Source organism: Madurella fahalii (assembly GCF_045866475.1).
Source record: "Madurella fahalii IFM 68171 DNA, scaffold_3, whole genome shotgun sequence".
NCBI classification, from domain to species: domain Eukaryota; kingdom Fungi; phylum Ascomycota; class Sordariomycetes; order Sordariales; genus Madurella; species Madurella fahalii.
This window is the reverse complement of record NW_027263973.1, coordinates 5443266-5460299: the sequence shown is the minus strand read 5'-3', so window position 1 is coordinate 5460299 and position 17034 is coordinate 5443266. Positions and strand designations below refer to the sequence as shown.

At 57.4% G+C, this 17034-nt stretch overlaps 8 protein-coding genes across 8 annotated transcripts; 3 read left to right on the top strand and 5 right to left on the bottom strand.

The window, feature by feature from the left end:
* Positions 1-1141: 1141 nt before the first annotated feature.
* Positions 1142-2608, top strand: MFIFM68171_06977 (uncharacterized protein; the record flags this gene model as incomplete). The annotated part of the gene is made up of 3 exons (XM_071062397.1): positions 1142-1347; positions 1400-2068; positions 2146-2608. The coding sequence occupies 3 exons, from the start codon at positions 1142-1144 to the stop codon at positions 2606-2608; spliced, it is 1338 nt and encodes a 445-aa protein (XP_070918498.1).
* An 11-nt stretch (positions 2609-2619) lies between these two features.
* Positions 2620-3771, bottom strand: PAN5_2 (2-dehydropantoate 2-reductase (Ketopantoate reductase) (KPA reductase) (KPR); the record flags this gene model as incomplete). Its single annotated transcript, XM_071062396.1, has 3 exons — positions 2620-2638; positions 2692-3301; positions 3363-3771. The coding sequence occupies 3 exons, from the start codon at positions 3769-3771 to the stop codon at positions 2620-2622; spliced, it is 1038 nt and encodes a 345-aa protein (XP_070918497.1).
* A 174-nt stretch (positions 3772-3945) lies between these two features.
* MFIFM68171_06975 (uncharacterized protein) lies at positions 3946-5943 on the bottom strand (the record flags this gene model as incomplete). The annotated part of the gene is made up of 1 exon (XM_071062395.1): positions 3946-5943. One exon carries the CDS (start codon positions 5941-5943, stop codon positions 3946-3948), a length of 1998 nt encoding a protein of 665 aa, XP_070918496.1.
* Positions 5944-6414: 471 nt separating this feature from the next.
* On the top strand, positions 6415-6961 carry MFIFM68171_06974 (uncharacterized protein; the record flags this gene model as incomplete). The annotated part of the gene is made up of 2 exons (XM_071062394.1): positions 6415-6417; positions 6497-6961. The coding sequence occupies 2 exons, from the start codon at positions 6415-6417 to the stop codon at positions 6959-6961; spliced, it is 468 nt and encodes a 155-aa protein (XP_070918495.1).
* Positions 6962-7581: 620 nt separating this feature from the next.
* On the bottom strand, positions 7582-8348 carry MFIFM68171_06973 (uncharacterized protein; the record flags this gene model as incomplete). Its single annotated transcript, XM_071062393.1, has 2 exons — positions 7582-7733; positions 7787-8348. The coding sequence occupies 2 exons, from the start codon at positions 8346-8348 to the stop codon at positions 7582-7584; spliced, it is 714 nt and encodes a 237-aa protein (XP_070918494.1).
* A 1881-nt stretch (positions 8349-10229) lies between these two features.
* On the bottom strand, positions 10230-10871 carry MFIFM68171_06972 (uncharacterized protein; the record flags this gene model as incomplete). Its single annotated transcript, XM_071062392.1, has 1 exon — positions 10230-10871. The coding sequence occupies one exon, from the start codon at positions 10869-10871 to the stop codon at positions 10230-10232; it is 642 nt and encodes a 213-aa protein (XP_070918493.1).
* Positions 10872-12137: 1266 nt separating this feature from the next.
* Positions 12138-14433, bottom strand: MFIFM68171_06971 (uncharacterized protein; the record flags this gene model as incomplete). The annotated part of the gene is made up of 4 exons (XM_071062391.1): positions 12138-13599; positions 13650-14014; positions 14067-14142; positions 14198-14433. 4 exons carry the CDS (start codon positions 14431-14433, stop codon positions 12138-12140), a joined length of 2139 nt encoding a protein of 712 aa, XP_070918492.1.
* A 1083-nt stretch (positions 14434-15516) lies between these two features.
* On the top strand, positions 15517-16187 carry MFIFM68171_06970 (uncharacterized protein; the record flags this gene model as incomplete). The annotated part of the gene is made up of 3 exons (XM_071062390.1): positions 15517-15648; positions 15705-16063; positions 16115-16187. 3 exons carry the CDS (start codon positions 15517-15519, stop codon positions 16185-16187), a joined length of 564 nt encoding a protein of 187 aa, XP_070918491.1.
* Positions 16188-17034: the final 847 nt, after the last annotated feature.

The window sequence follows — 17034 nt, the reverse complement described above, 5'->3', positions numbered from 1 at the left end:
CTGGGGGCTAGCCCCTTTGCAGCGGGTTTCGAGGTCTACGGGATACCGCAGATGGCCCCCAATTTTCCAGAGAACCCGACGCAGTGGTTCAAAGGAGCCGGGAAGTCTTTGAGCGGTCTCGGTACGGCCTGCCTATCAGGGCGGACACCACCCCGTTCCACCTCGCATTGGCAGAGAAGAATCACCGGCCAACCCAGCCAAGATGCGCATAAAATGACGGTTAGCTGTTGTCCCAAGTCTCCAAAAACTTGTTAGATCACCCCTTAGCCAGTTGCTCAATGGAGATCAAGTAACGGTATGGTAGTAGGGCTGCCGGCCCAAGCACCAAGCCCCCGCATCAGACGTTTGTGTCTTGTCCCTAGGGGCTTGTCCATCCTAGAGAAAGGTCTAACCACAATACTCGATGTCGCCGTTATCCCAGCGCGTGCATTACTAGAGCATAGCCACAGAGAAGTAGCCCAAAAATGCCCGCTGGCCTTCTGGGTCGCTGACAGAGCTCTGGAACGAGGTAAGTCAGCTCCGCAGCAATGGATTACCTGTGTTAACTCCAGTGCTATCATGCGATTGTCTCCTTAGGTTGTTGGCAGAAAAGATCCAGACGACCGCTCCGCCTGTTGGTTCCATTGCTCTGTTGGTCCTGGCCTTAGCGGGAGTAATATGCCGAGAAACACGAGGTGGCACCGCCAACAACAACCACCTCAATTCTCTGTCCGCCCAAAGGTGGCTGCTGACGGGGTGGAGAGGCTTTCTTGACTGACCGTTGGATAGAGGCCTCTCTGGACCACTCAGGCGTCGTACCAGAATTCACCGGCTCCAGGCTCATTCCTGCGTCCGGAACTCTTCTCCTGCAGTACTACCCTGGGGCTGACGTTTTTAGCCGGGAGGATGTGTGATAGTCGGTCTGCCAAGGGTCGGCCATGATGACGGCCGACACCATCTTTTTTTTTTTTTTTTTTTTTTTTTTTCTCCTTGGGTGTGGCCTTTGTACCCCGTTTCGCAGTCGCTCAGTCTGATAGACGGGAGGGGTCAGCTGCACGAGCGGTCATGATTCGAACACGCCGACATCGCCCAGCCAGCCATTCGGATCTCTAAGCATAGACACGGGGCATCGATAATACCATGGGATTACTTCCAACTAAACATGGACAATGAATTTTCGCATCTGTGGCAGCGCCACCTCACCGCTCTCAGGGACGACTTCTCGACGGCTAGCGTAGAGGCGCTGCCCAGCCTACCCTCAGGCCCGCGGAGCCTCGACGACCGAGTTGGAGACGCTGGCGACGAGGACGGCCACCCGTGGGACGAGAAGATTAGCTCGGTAGTCGACGCTCTTGATGAATTGACACTGTCCGTCTCGACACCACATCTGAAATGGCACATCAGCGTTAACGCGGCACAGACAAAGCCCCAATACCACCGAGTCACGTAGCCCAGGAACACCGTGGTTTCCCGATAGGGAGGGCTACACAGAGACAGCACTCTCGTCACCCGAGAACATCAGCTGGCCGAGGACGGTCAGATCCTCCAACAATCCGGTCCTCAGCGCCGGAGGGTCATCGGATCCATCCACATCCGACTTTAGAAGCAAAGGCAAGGGGCTCGAACGGAAAAAGCCACCACCAGCTCCTCTCCTCCTCCAGAAACAGCTCCTCCAGGAAAGCTACACCAACCGCCACCTTTCCGGCGACCCAGTCACGGCCGCCACAACGGCAACAGCGACAGCAGCCACGGTGTTACACAGCCCCGCCTTCCAGTCGAACCAGAAAGGGCCCCCTTCCCAAGTGCACGTCTTGATCCTAACATGGGCGAAACACGACCGCCGGGGCGAAGACGGCCAGCTGCTCTCGCCCGGCCTGGACAACGACACTGAAGCGGTACGTGCCTGTTTCAAGCGGCAGGGATACCGCGTCCAGTGCAGACTGATACCGGCGGACTACCCGACTGCTGCTGTGGAGACTATGCTGGATCGGTTTCTGGAGAAATCCGAGGACGGCGGGGACAGCTTGCTAGTGATTTATTATCACGGATGGGGGAGTCTGGATGTGGACGGGAGGATGGTGTTTTCGAGGTACGAATCTTGCCTCTCGCTATCTACCAACTCCAGCGGATGGGGATGACGCCAACTTAAAACTGACAACTTCTAAGGGATCCCGACCCTTCAACAAGCAGCTTCTTCTGGGATGACGTGCGGGACCCGGTCATGCAGAGCCCTGGAGACGTCCTACTCATTTTTGACTGCACCGCGCTACCGGGGGCCGGGCCGGAGCAGCACGAGATGCGGATCGAGGCGGGCATGATTTCGTCGCCCTCGACGAAGCAGCTGTTGGGCGTCTGCGTCCCCTCATCACTCGGCAAATCTCCGACGGCCTTGGTGCCAAGCGATCTGATGACACAGTCGCTGTGCAGGACGCTGGATCGGATGGGTGATGTGCCCGTTTTGTCAGTACAGAGGCTGTGTTCGCTGATGAGGGAAGATCTGCGCGGGACCGATCTCGCGTCGCGGGTGTTTGTCACCCAGCTGGGAGGCGGGCAGCTGCTGGACATTTATCTCGCCCGGATTGAAGCATCGCCAAGGTCAAGGCGACAGAGCGACCTTTATAGCCACTGAGTGGGAAGATCTCAGGAATATCCTTGTCCTCTAGTGGCAGCCCTTGTTTGACCATTCTGATAATCGTATCGTTGATGTTCCACTTCAGGCGCAATCTATCGGCCTGTGTGGTGAGATAGCCGTTGATGTAATCGATCTCAGTCCGCCTGCCAGCCCGGGCATCCTGCAGCATCGAGCTGGTGCTCTGGGAAGTCTTTGCACTAACCGAAACGACCAATTCACGCAACGGATTGCCCGAGAAGACCTGCCAATCCTCATCTGATAGGTCGCCCAGCAGGCCTCTGACGATGCGACCCGTCTCACGCACAAGTAAGCGAAGCAGAGCCATCCTCGGCTTGCTATTAAAGACCTCTCCGTTGGTGCAGTTGAAAAGGACTGTTAGAGGGTCGATTATGGAGCTGACAACGAGCTTTCGAAGCTGGGCCCGCTTGATCTTCTCGGGAGAGACTAGCTCGGTGCCTAGGATGTCGTCATCTAGGAGCTGCTGTAACATGTGGTTACTGGGCACTGCGTCGGGGTGGGATGGACCGTTCGAGTCCCCGACAAGGCCGACGAGGAGGGATCCACGGCCAGCATGGACAACGTGAAACGGCGCAGTACTGTGGATACTACCGGTGCTATATACACCGGCCCAATACCTTGGACGAGTCCGCGGATCGGGGAATATATGCTCGGAAACCTCTTCCATAATCCCTAGAATAATTACGGTCAGAGCCGGGCCGAGCTCAGCAATGAACTTGGGCCCCGAGCTTACCCATGCCGTTCTGGAGAAAGAGCACATTCGACTCCTCGTTCAGCCGGTGCTTGATTAGATTCAGAGCGCTAGTCGTTGCATATGACTTGGTCGCTACGATCAGATTCTTGATTGGTGTAGTAACGCCTTCGTCCAGTGAGCCGTCCATGTCCGAATTCGGGAGAACCTCAATCTTGAAGCCGCCTCTTCTGTCAACTTTCCCGTGTGTGATGCATTGGATGACACGGCCGCCATTGTTCCAGTCGGCAAGGAGCCTCTTGCGATGGAACAGCAGGGTTATGGGCGCTAGTGACCGTGGATTCTGCTTCATCAGCGTGTGAGCCACATATTTGCCCAGGTTTCCGATGCCGAGGATATGTATGGCATTGTCACCGCTAGCGGTGAGCGCGCGTTTGAATTTGGAAGCCATTGCAGGCCCATTTTGTTGGCTTGGACGGAGGCGTGACGCGGTTGCGAAGTGGATCCAGATCTGGGAGAGAAGTTTTGACATTGCACCACCAGGGTTAGGGTAAAAGTCGGCCATCTGATCCGAGATTCCCTTCACGACAAACTGTCTGGCATTAATCTAGACTAGCTGCTCCGTCTATTCACATTTCCCAAAGCCCCAGATCTCTGCCCACCGCCTCGAGTCCGTCCTTAGCGGGCCATCAAGCTGCCCGAACCTCGCCGCTAGACCTGTGTTAGGCTCCGGCAGGCAGAGCCACTCTCTCACGCAATCGGGAACCTCCTCCTTGACATGGCTGATGCAGATCAACGCCTGCCGGCCCGAGAGCCCCTTCACTCTAACCGTCCCAGACTCTGCGGCTGGGCTCGCAACCACGGTCCATCCAGTATGGGGCCGGCTGCCCGAGCCAGATGAGTACATTTTTTCCTCCCCAAACGCAAGGAAAAGCATGCACTTGTCCCTGACAGCATCGTCCATCCCGCTGAAGGCCTCATCGAGCACCACGATGTCCGGGTGCTTAATGATTGCCCGGAGGAAAAGCAAGACGCGCTGCGCGCTGAATGAGAGCTCACCAAATACGTAGTCGCTTGCCCACGCAATAGAACCACTTGCAGTGCCACCAAATGATAACTGCCTATGAGAGGCAGGATTAAGTTCATGCTCAAACCATTTCAGCGTGGCTTCAACCCGACCCCTAGCCGCATCGTCAAGCGTTGGCTTGCTGCGGAACGTGTCAGCCCACGCGCTCTCAAGCACTTGGCGGACCGTCAGGTTGCGCGGCATATGCTGGTGTATCTCAGGGCTCGAGTGCCCGACGCGGGACTGGATATCCCAGAATGTGAGAGGGCGCTGTCCGGATCCCGGTTCTGGAAGTCTGCTGCGGCCAAAGAGTTTGATCGGAAGCGAGTAGGTCTGAGGATGGTCAGAGCAGAGAAGCGAAACGATAGTAGTTTTTCCGGAACCATTCGGCCCAAAGACAGCCCATCTCTCTCCTCTCCGGACGGTCCAGTGAAGGCCGGTGACGGATTTCCCGTCTCTTTCCTCAGTCCAATTCCCAAGCACTACCTTGTCTCCATATCTGACTTTGCAGCCATCCATCTCGACAAGCGGCTCTCCGAGATGCCTGCCTGCTGCCGGCCTCTCGTCGATTCCGTGGGCAATGCTCACAGAGAATTCTCCGCCCACGGCCTCACCCCCAACGCCATCTTCGGTAAGCGTCCGGCCTATTTCGCTCAGAGCATGCACAGGCATCGTCTCATCCTCTGGGCCGCCATTCTGGACCCCTCGAACGTACTTTCTGAGGTCGTCCAAGACAGCCTCTTTGGCGCCTATAAGCCCGACCTGAGCATCCGTCCGGAGATACACGAGATGCGTGATCCAATCCGGCAACGGATCCTGCGGCCTGGCACTCAACACCAACCGCGGGCTCGCTCTCTCGGCGAGCGAGCGCAGCAGCGGACTCAGCCCTGCAACGGTTGGCGGATCCAATCCCATGAACGGCTCATCAAGCAGCAAGACCTCTGGGCTCGTAAGCAGGGCCCGCGCAATGCGCGCCCTCCTCCCCTGGCCGTTCGACAAGAACGACACGGGCAGATCCAGTAGGCTCTCGAGGCGCAAATCGACCACTACGCGCTCAAAGAGCTTTGGGTCCACGCCCTCGTCACCGGGAAGCTTGGAGGGGTTAAGCTGCATGTTACCCAGGAGAAAGTCCCTGAGCGAGAAGTCGGTGATCTCCCTCCGCGACTCGTACCGCGCTGACAAGTACGTGGACGTGGCCGGGCCAAGGGCGGCGCCGCCATTGGCATCAAAGCCGACATACTGGATGGCAAGGGCCGGCGTCCTCAGCCGGTAGGGGACATCATCGGTGCTGAGGTACGGGAACGAGCGGGATGTGGGCGGGAAACAGAGATGCTGCCCGCGGAGGATTTGCAGGAAGGTAGTTTTCCCCGAGAGCGACGGACCTACGACGGCCCAGTTGCGTCGTGGCTTGGCTCGCGCGGACAGCTCAAAGTTTAGGCCCTTAAAGAGCGCCGGATTCGGATGCGAGTGTGGATGCGACGCGGCACCGGGTTGGTGCCGGTAGAAGGTGCCATTGGCGATGCGGATTATAGGCGGAGGTACAGGGGGAATACGCATCCTGTCAATTGGGCTCCCGCAGTCTCTGGAAAGGCCATCATGTCGCAACCGGCGAACAGTGAGTCAAGCATAACACTTCCAACCAGGGAGTTTGTTGCCGAGTCGGACAGAGCATCGGTGCTGTGGGGAATAACCGGGGATAATTGGGCCGGGCTGTATTATGTAATCTGCCCCATTTGTTGGCGCGGCAGTGGGCGCCTAGAAGGGACCCAGGTGGGTTGCCCCAGATCGCTGGAACGCGAGGCTGCTGGAGCCTTGAGAGCTTCCTTGCTTCCGCTAGCTGCCAGCTCGACCCAAGCTTCGATCTACACCTCCACCGTCACCAACCACTCGTCACCAGTGTTCCGCCACAACATAATCCAACCTTCGTGCCGGGGCAAGTAGCATAGACTTCAAAGCCACGCAGAAATCAAGCGGCCGAAGCAGCACACCATCACCGTCGCCTGCACGTCCCACCACCCAAAAGCCAAGATGGTAAAGCATCCCCTCCGAGCCCCTCCCCCCCAAACCCGACAGAAACAGAAACCCTCGAACTAACGCCCGCGCGCCCAAGTCTCTCCGCATCGTACCCGCCGACTCCCACCTCACCTCCTTCAGCCACATCGCCGAGCGCAGCGCGGGCGCCCCGTCAGCCCCGGGCCTGCACGACACGCTGCGGGCTGGCGTCGGCCCGTCCCCGCTCACGGCGGACAAGCCGTCGTCGGCGCACCCGCTCGAGGCGCGGCTCAAGTCGTGGGAGGCCACGCGCGAGGCGCTGCGCATGGAGACGCTCCGCCGGACCTACGGCATGGCGGAGCCGATCCGCCGCGGGATGGAGCTCAAGATCACGCGCGACGGCGAGTGGAAGCCCATGGCCCTGGGCGGGTCCGGCGGGTGCGTTGGTGGGATGGGGAGCGTGCACGAAGAGATCCTGAGTGGGAGGGACGATACCATCACGTGGGAGGATGTGTTCACGGGCGAGGAGACGAGGGCGGTGGTCGGGGTCCATGATGAGATGGAAAGGAAATTGAAGATGTGAGGAGTGGGGAAGACAGAGAGTAAATGCTAATGATGGGCCGGCCAGCTGGGAGAGCTGGGCGGGCCTAGGCAGGGTACGGCGGCGCCGGGCCGGGCCGGAGAGCTGTGTACATTATCGCCGGTACTCGGGATCGGGCAAGCACAACAGCCATAGACACGGGAACGAGAGGGTCTAGATTACCCCCATGAACTCTTTTTCTTTCCCCATTGAATTTTTCCCAGTTTACAAGGTCGTCACAGCAGAAGGCATGAGGGACGAGCAGTACCCTCAAGCCACATGACAAAAATGTGCGGGATGGCCCAACAAGTCACCAAAGACGCAAAATGCAAGACAATGCAGACAGGACTGTCTATCCCGCCTTAACCGTTTACCAAAATAGCTACAAACGCGAACGCCAAGTCCAGCCCTTACCCCGTATAAGCATCGAAAAGGAAAAATAAGGATACTCGTATAAGACATCGCCAGCCAGCTCCTTACCACATAAATGCAGTTGAATGTCCAAGAAGCCAATAGATACCCCAAAATGGCCGTCCCCATGTTCATCCTCCGCGTTGCAATACGCTGCAATGGCTGAAGCCTACGCAGCTCCTGAGGCGAGGCGCCCAGCAGCATCCGGCCTTCTATAAGATCACACAGCACCCGCCCCCTCCCTCGCGGGTCCTCCCTTCCCGGCTGCTCGTCTTGCCCTTGCCAGCCTCCTCCTCCTCCAGCATCTCTGCCGGCCGCACTGACATGTGGACGACGTTTGGGCTGTCCACGCTAAACTGATACTCTGCTCGGACAGTCAGCCGGCCGCGGCGCCAGAAACCAGGGAGAATAACTCACTCTTCAACTGCTCCTTATCGTCCAACAGCTTCCCGAAATGGATTAACCGGATGCTGCTCGGACTCGCCGGTTTACCCTCCCACTCCTCCCGCCACTCTCTCAGTATCAACTCTTTCAGTTTATAGACAGAAATGCTGAATGGATCTTTGGCGCCAGAGTCGGTGACGTCGGGGATCTCGACATTGCGTTTGGTAAGGTATTTCTCGTCAATCCGGTAAGGGTGCCGGGCCCCCGTGGGAAGGAGGAGCGTGATGGTGCAGACAGGCGAGTCTTCCGGGATAGCGGGCGGCGGCAGATCCGACGGCCCTATCGAGAGGGAATCGCCCTCTCTCCGCTTCTCGACCGATGGAGGCGGTTCTTCCTTATCCTTTCCCCTGGATGGATCCACCTCGGTCGCCGCTGCACCCGACTGCATCGCAGTCTCGTCATTGGCTGGTCTAACTTGGATCTGCTCTTTCGTTGTTTCCTGCTCTACGTCTTCGATCGGTGCTGAGTCGGTCGGTTGCTCTAGCGTGTTCTGATCCGACGATTGACCGCCACTAGTCTGGGGCCCGTCCGCCATGGTCGCAGTTTAGACAGGTGGAGGTGAGGGAAGCAGCAGTCGAAAAGCCGACAGTGCAGCAGCTCAAGGGCGGAACGCTCGAGCAGCCCAAGCGAGGTGACAGGAGACACGCTGGCGGCGGGACAATGACCGAGACACAAGCCACAAGCCGCCCGCTGCGGCGGAGACGGGGAAGGCTTGTCCGCTTCCGACGATCCGGAAACGGTGCCTCGTGTCGACGGATGATTGCCACTGTTCCTCGACAATTGCGTCCTTATCGCCGGTTTCTTTTGACACAAAAGAACCCCCCTGGGGTTGGCCCTGACAAGCGATGGTCCGGACTACGAGGAGCCCGGTCGGCGGCAATCGCTAGGCCACGGTCTAGAATCCTAGATGGTGCAGTGGGGACGCCAGAACTGGGTATCGGCTAGCGATACAAAGCAAACACGGGGGTTCTGATGCAAGAAAAGGGGGCCAGAAAAGAGCGAATTCTAGTTGTATGACGCGGTGGATTGAAACAAGACCGGAGTTCAAGTGACCCGCTGGTTGGCCAAATGTTCCCGTCGGCTCCGTCAGCGCCTCGAAATGGGCGCAATCAGCGACGGAAACGACGGCTAAACAAAATACTGGCGCTCAGAGGATGCGATATCCAAAGCACCAGCAGGAAAAACCAAAGGCTCGAGCGCCCGAGGTTGTTTACAGGCAAAAGCAAATGAAAGGGAAAGGCTTGGCACGAGATGCTCGATGGCCGGAGGCTGTGGAACACGCTGCCCGATGACCACCAGGGGGAGCCCTGGGTCTTTTGGAGGCGCCTGTCTTCTGGCCGGGGAAAGGGCCCGCAGCTCGCCAAGACTGCGCTTGGCTGCGGTATGCACAGACCAACAGATTCGGAGGTGGAGCCCATGACGCGCCCTGCAAAGAATCACGAACTTTCTGCATCCGACGGTGCCTTCCTGTGGATACGCTCTCGATGAGTCAGAAGCAGGAGATGCTTAACTCATCATGTCCGCGCCTCCAATTCACGCCGACACCGTTACTTACATGAGGCGGTTTGTTGACAGGAAAAGCGGGCCGAAGCTTGAATGGCGTAGAGACTGTCAGTGCCCGTCTTGGCACAACATCAGCAGCCTTGTACTCCTTCCTGGTGGCACATGATATAAGATCGGAGCAAAATTGCCATTCCTCATTGTCACTTGGTAGCTAGCAAGGCACAGCCTCGTCTCACATAGACCGCTACAGTGGCGCTGAGCGGTGCCGTTGACAGCTAGACTGGAAGCGAACGGCCATACTCGGCGCGGATTATAACGCTTTCAAGTTCCTACATCCTAGTGTGCATCGCTACTCACAGAGATGCAGGCTGAGATAGGACTCCTCTATGAGATGGATGTGACGTGACTTTGCATCCCGTCGTCCTACCCATCCCCTTGCACTGAGAAACCGGCCGCCTACTCCAAACATGCGCGAGGGAAAACAGGTTTGAAAGGGCCTGATATACCCAGCAATGGGCATGAAGACGGCCGTCTGTCTACCTGGAGGAAAACGCCGGGCACCAGCTCGCTCTCGCCAGTTTTAAGTGATATCTCACCTCGCGGTCCGTACGCCTTTGGAGGCGCCGAGCCCTGTGCACATCTTTCTCGGGTCAACCGGGACACTTTGATTGTTAATCACCTCTGCCGTGCTGCAGTGGCGGAAATTAAACAGACATTCTATGTTTGGCATTTGCCGTAACTTGGATCCCAACCGATCGGTAATGACCGCAAAGAAACCAAAGGAGCTCGCCATCCTCACTGCGTCTCCCATCCGCCATCGAGGCATAGACCTCATCATATCATGGTCCAGAAGAAGGCCCAGACAGGAAGAAGAAATAAGACCACGAGAAGTACGAGAAATACGAGAGAAATTCTATCCCACAACAAGCGCCAGTGCAGCAACAGCGCCAGAAAGAATACTGCCCAGGGCGATGACTTTCTTGCCAGCACCATTGACGACAGTAACAACACCGGTGGTGCTCGTAGTAACAGTGGATGTGCCTGACGACACTGAGTGGTATGCCGTGGTGGTGTGAGTTATCTGAGAGCCAGTAGACGAAGTGATACTCGGACCGGCTCCGGTAGGGAGACCGGTAGGGGTGGTGCTCACGCCGCCGCTGCTGATCGGGTCACCGCCGCTTGGGACCGTGACGGTCGTCGTGATTGTCAGGGTGCCGTCGGTGACGGTGGAAGTGATGGTGCGGGTATGAGTGTGCGTCAGTGTGATGGTGATGCCACTGCTGGAACCGGACGCAGGCGGCGTTTCCGTACTGGTCGCGACGGTGGCGCAGGGTGTGGTGTATTCCGTGACGCAGACGGTCTGGGTGGTGGTCGCCGCGCCAAGGGTGACGGTAACGGTGGCCACCTCTGTGGTGGTCTGGGTGATGGTGGTCAGAGGTGCGCCGTTGCGCGGATCAAGAAGAGCGCCCTTGCAGGCTCCGGCGTCCCCGACGGCGGTGACAATGCCAGAGTGGACCACTGCGGCCACGACCGCGGAAATGGAGCGAAAGAGCATGTTGATGGAGTTTTCTTTTCGAAAAGGATCTCTAAATCAATGGATGTTAGCGACATCACAGTCTGTATGGTAGGTGGAGGGCTACGATTCATGTTTTGGGGGGTGGCCACTGCATCGCCAGACGGGCGCTTCGTAACTGTTCCCAGTCGTCATTCTCCCACCTCAACACGATAGTTGATTTGCAGTAGGCGTACGTCTGGCGGACAGGGTGACAGAAAGAGTGAAACAGAGACCGACTATACTTACAAAACGACCAGCACTCGGTCGGTGGTTCTTGTGATATTTGCTCTCGCAGTAGTGGTGAATGTTGGAAAGAGGAAGGGACTTGGCCAGTTGAGCGCGAGAAGGAAAGGGAAGTGAGTCGGGTTTTCGGTGGGAAGGGTCTGTTGTGGGACTTGAGCGCTGGCAGAGAAGAGCTGGTAACTCCAATGAAAACAGTGGAGAGCAGCTTCACGGGTGGCGCTTGTCCTGGTAATTTGAATTGTAGTGGTAGCATTCGATCCTGTGATTCACGAAGTGTCCACCGCTATCGCGCCTTCCCTCGCCCTGCTAACCCATCCCGGGCCGCAACAGCGTGGGAACCCGGCCATTACCTTATGCTACCTACCGTACCTAGGTAAGTACCTTAGTTTGATTACTGCAGGACAACCTTAGATTAATGGAAGACGGCAAAGCAGTGCAAAGTGTTGCAACGGCCCTTAGGGAGTAAGGCGTGATCGTGGTGAGCAGGGAGGAACTAGTTAGCAAATATTGAGTTCGCTGATCATGATGTGTAGCACGATGTTTCATGGTGTCTGGGCTGGCGAAGCAGCCGTCCTTTTGCTCGGCGTAACGGTGATACCTCGTTCAAGACGTACTACCTCAAAGTGTTTCTGGATTTTATTTGCCGTACATGGACTTGAGATATGGCTGGGGTCACAAAGAACAAGCACAGGGGGTAGGGGCTGCCTTGGGCGCTTGTTTAGCCTTGTTGCCGGCCACGCTGCCCCTTCAGGCTCCTTCTGGAAGCTAGCTCGCTCAAGGACCGTGGACGGATTCTTTGGAAACCTGTTCTCTGGCTTCTCGGGGCCGCGTGCCTCGAGACAAGCTTGATTGTTCGGTAGGTGGATAAATGGCTACGGAGACGATCGACGGAAATGCTCGAAACAGTTTCAGAACGAGTTGAATCCATCCCGGTCCATCATCCTCCTACGGTGTACAGGATATCGCCGCCTATGTTCAGGTTACCTCTTCCAACCCTGCCATACCTGGCCTACATCAACTGCGTTACAACAACAGATCTCCATTATTCGCCACCGCCTGCGCAGGTTGGTAGACTGTCTGTGGAGCATACTGATTAACCACATAGCCAGCCCCTTCGTTCCCATTCCCCCCAAAGCTATCACCCTGCTCCTGGATCTGCATCCCGTGCATCTGCGAAGTAAAGTACGCGTCGGCATCATTAACCGCCTGCGCCAAGTTCCCATTCTGCCCGGTCCCGCGGTCCGTCCTCGGATCAAAATCGGCGGGCTGCCCGCCCATTCCCAACTGACTAAGCGATTTGTTCGCGTCGGACCGCAGCCCGGACGGGTTCGGCACTTCCTGCCGCTGAAGTGCTGGAGAATCCTGCAAGCGACGCGGGCGGGCGTTGCGGAAGACGGTCTGCACGGGCTTAAGGTATACGGTAGCTAGGGTCCCCACGCTGAGGCACATCTCCTCTAGCGTCACTGGGTCCAGCCGCTCCGACTCGGCGGTGATGGCCGGCTTCTCGCCCATGACGATACGCTTGGCCGCTTCCATGTCGGTCGAGAGCAGCCGCCAATACATGTAGGCTCTGTCGCGCAGGTCGGGGTTGTCCGTCTCTTCCGTGGCCCACTTGAGCACCTTGGGCACAAGTTCCTGGCCCTTGGTCGGCCGCTGGATGAAGAGCTTGACCGTTGCCGTAAGCAGCGCAAGCTGCACCTCGACGGGTTCCTCAGCGAACGAGAACAGAAAGTCCTCGAGGAGGGCGTCCGAGTTCTCGATACGGCTGGCGTACTGGCCAATGACCCACACCATGGCCGCCTTCGCTTCGGGCTCGTCGAGCGAGTCGAGGTGCTCGCAGAGTGTGCCGATGATGCTCTCGTACTGGTTGGGGTACTTGCGGAAAATGTTGCGGATGACTACCGTCGCTTCCTGCACAATGTACGTGACCTTGGTCGAGACGAGCTCTAGCAAGAGGTTGATGCACCGCCTGGCGGCCGGCTCAATCTTAATGGCCAGCTTGCCAATGGCGCGGACTGCCTTCCGCACGAAGTGGACATCGATCTCGGTAGCGTACTCCCGGAGCTCTGTCAGCACTTCGTCGATGTTTTTCTCGTTGGCTAGCATAAAGATGAGCTCGAGCTTGGTGACCTTGACGTAGATGGGGTCGTTGTATTTGCAAAAGAACACCCGGATGTCGTTGCGGAGCACCTCTGGCCGCCGCTGGAGGATAAGCAGCGCGTTCCGGAGAGCGAGATATTGCACTTCAGGCCCCTTGGCGAGTAGAGTGACCAGCGGCGGCGAGAGCTTCCGGCAGAGCGCGGATATCTGCTTCTGATCGGCAATATAGTTCATGAGATAGAGAATCACGCGTATGCAAGTGAGCACGACGGCGGAATTCGAGTGCGAGAGCCGCGGCGCGATGCGCTCGGCAAGCAGTACAGCCTCGCCGGATTCTTGGGGCACGTAGGACATGAGCGCCTCCAGGATGTATGTCTGGCCCCACCTGTAGCCGGTTAGCACCGAGACCGACGGGACCCCCCTGAATGAACATACTCGGAGCAATCGGGCAAGATGGCCACCATCTTGGACGCATTGCTGTAATCAATGGTGAGCTTGATGGCGTCACTCCTCTCCCAGATATCCATCAAGCTCGCCAAGGCGCTTGCTACCACGGTGGGATTGTCGTCCCTCAGGAGACTGTTTAGCCTGTCGATCAGGTCCGACTTCTCCACCATGTGCCGGTCATGATCGTACAGCTTGGCAACGCAGTACGCTGCCGTCTTGCGCACGTACGGATCGGGATCGCGGAGCATGTGCTTGACGGCCGGCACGGTCGCCTCGACGAATTCGCGCACATGGATGTACGACAGTGTCCGCAACGCGAGCGCGCGAACAAGTGGGTTCGGGTCTTCCATGTCCTAGCAGAAGTGAGCAAGTGAACATGGACGCGGGCATCACAGCGGGACTAACATGCTCCAATACCGGTATCGCTTTTACAGCCACATCGGGGCGCATCCTGGCGTAGTTGACCAGAAACAGGAAGCACCTGGAGAAGCGCCGCTGTCAGTGGTTGCTGGGCGAAGCGGGCTTGTGTCGCTCACATCTTCTTGATCTCGAGGCTCTGGATGGTCATGCAGGCGACAATGTCCGGGAACAGGGCAACCATATCGTTGTTGCTCATGGTCATGTTGGCGACAATCTTCTTGAGGGCGATCTTCTTGGCGGTAAAGTTCTTGTCCTTCTTGCCGCCGCTATTCAGCTCGAGGCGCAGCTCGGCCACTTTGCCCTGTCCCCGGGTTGGTAAGTATGCGGTCGGAGGGAGATATGCCATAAACATGGTGGCGACGATGAGGGAGGAACCGGCGGAAGCTCATTGCGTCGATGGAGCGCCCAGGTCTGTCGCGGACGATGTCTGCAACTGAGCCGAGGAGAGAAAGAGCGTAGGGATGGGGAAGAGAGAAGCAAGAGAGAGAGAGGTGACAACGGTCGAGATGATGAGGGGCAACGACGGGAGCAATAAGGCTGGCCGCCGGGATGGGGAGGGGAGGGGTGGCTTCCCCACAAACCCGGACGACAGCCAAGCCAGTTTTGGGACGCAAATAATGTTGATGCGGTTCGGGGAAGCAACGAAACAGCTTACCCGAGCGAACAACTTCGAGTCTCCTCCGGCTTGAGCGCTCGACATGTTTGCTATTCCTTTTTCTCAAGAATCCGGTGTCGTGGTGATCCGATACAGGCCGTCAACCGGGGGCAGGCGATGCGGGACCACGGTGCGGTGTGCGGTAAGCGATTCGGTCCGCTCGAGACGATGGGACAGATGGGGCGGGCCCCCTCCCGCCGAGGTGTTGCAGCGCCCTTGCGTCTGGGTAGCTGATCGAAAACAAGCGTTGAAGCAACCAATTCGATCGGCTCGCGTCGCATGCAGCCCTGCGGAGGGTACGCCAAGCTGCCGGTGGCTGAGTGCTCGACGATTGGCGATGTCTGAGATACAAACAGTCGCGGGAATCGCTCTCGAACGCTTGTTTAGGAAGAGTCAGAGCACCAAATGCCGAAGGCGTCGTCACTGTGTCGGACCCCGTTATATTAGGTCAATGGCGAAGCGCTGGAGCCGGACGGAGTAGTTGAAGTCGGCAAATTCGAGAGGGAACACTGGGGAATTTGATGATAAGACACTCGAGCGTGGGTCTGCCCCCTGAAAATTGAGCCCGTTCAGCAGCGCGTGCTGTGGCACTTGTGGGGCACTGAGCGCCCACGAGGGTCCCACTGGAGCGGGAGCAGGCGGGCCGCCAAGCACCACTAAACTTCGATGGCTTGAAGCTCGGACGCCGTTCAATCTTGACATCACGCTCGCTCTTCCCACCCTCGACCTTGTCGCGTCGCTCAACTGCGCATTCGCACAGTTCAACGAACACATCGCGCCATGTCGGCACTTGCGAAGACAATGCCCGCATGGGCCACAGAGCTCAAGAATCCTCCAGCGCACAAGTCGAAGCAGGCTGGCATCCCCGACCCCCCGGGCTTTCCCTCGTCGCAACCACCTACAAACTCCAAGGTAGCCACCGTCTCGCGGCGCCCGTCGTCAGGACATGGCTAATGCAGTCGCCGCAGAAGAAGGATACAAAGGACAGCAAGGCCGCGCAGCGCAAGCCGCCGACTCCCGAGGAGATGGACACGCTGAAAGTCAAAAAGGCGTGGGAAGTGGCGCTGGGTCCCATCAAGAGCCTGCCTATGACGGCCATCATGATGTACATGTCGGGCAACTCGTTGCAGATATTTAGCATCATGATGGTTTTCATGGCTTTCAAGAATCCCATCATGGGCATACTAGCCACGAACCAGGCCTTTGAGCGCTTCGAGACCGAGACCAACAAGGCCAAGATTGTCCAGGTCAAGTTGGCATACGTGGTCATGCAGTTGGTTGCGCTGGCGCTTGGAATATGGAAGGTGAACTCTATGGGGCTATTACCGTGAGTATGATTGAAATCCTTTGGAGTCCATGTGGCTTACATCTAGGTCAGGACGACGAGATCAGACTGGCTTGCATGGGAAGCCCAGCGCGAGGCTGTCGAGCACGCGGTACCCGCCTTATAGGCCGGACTGGAAAGTAGAGAACAGACATATCCATGCCCAATGTCGCGCCCCTCAGGGCCATGCCCCGTTCATATCGTGCGGAAAGTCCAGGGCAGTCGTATATTACCTAGACGGATTCGCACCCCAGCCTCCGCCAGACTGAGCCGACAAAAACAGTTGGTGTGCTACCGTAGAGGACATCTGCAATTGAGAGCGCTGTGTTAGGGGGGGAGGAAGGGGGAGGAAGGGGGAGGAGGAGGGTTTGGGGCAGAAATAACAACGCGCCGCCTGATCCCACGTAGTGTTACACATATCACTCTGTGCCAGAGAGTCCTGTACCGCCCAAGCTTCCTAATGATTAACGGGTAGGCTACGACGTATTGTTTGTGAGCGAACCGAGTACAAATCATCCCTGGCAACTGAAGATACGTACGATTCATAACCAGGGATGACTCATTAGCAGCACGGGCGAAAACAGACGGGCGGGGGATATGTCTAAACTAGGAAGCCGAGGAGATTTCCCATCACTAGTGCCGAGACAATCCCTGTTATCGTTGCAATACATGTGCCGTGAGCGTTTTGTGGACCGCTCAAAAGTTTTCGGCGCCAGGCTGTGACCGGCACAGCCGCCCAGGCTCGCACTCTGGCAACATCCTTCAGGATCCGCACTGCCCTATATATACTAATTGACCACTTAACAGCTGCACAATCATTATGCAATGCGGAAGAGATAGAGACGCTGAGATGAAACGGTATCTTAGAGTGTCCTGTGGCGGGGCTGGGTCACTTGCCTGCCTGGCTCTCGCCCCCACGAGCCTCATGGAGAGCGGTAAGCGGGGTCTTGAACCTTGCAGAAACCCAGACATGG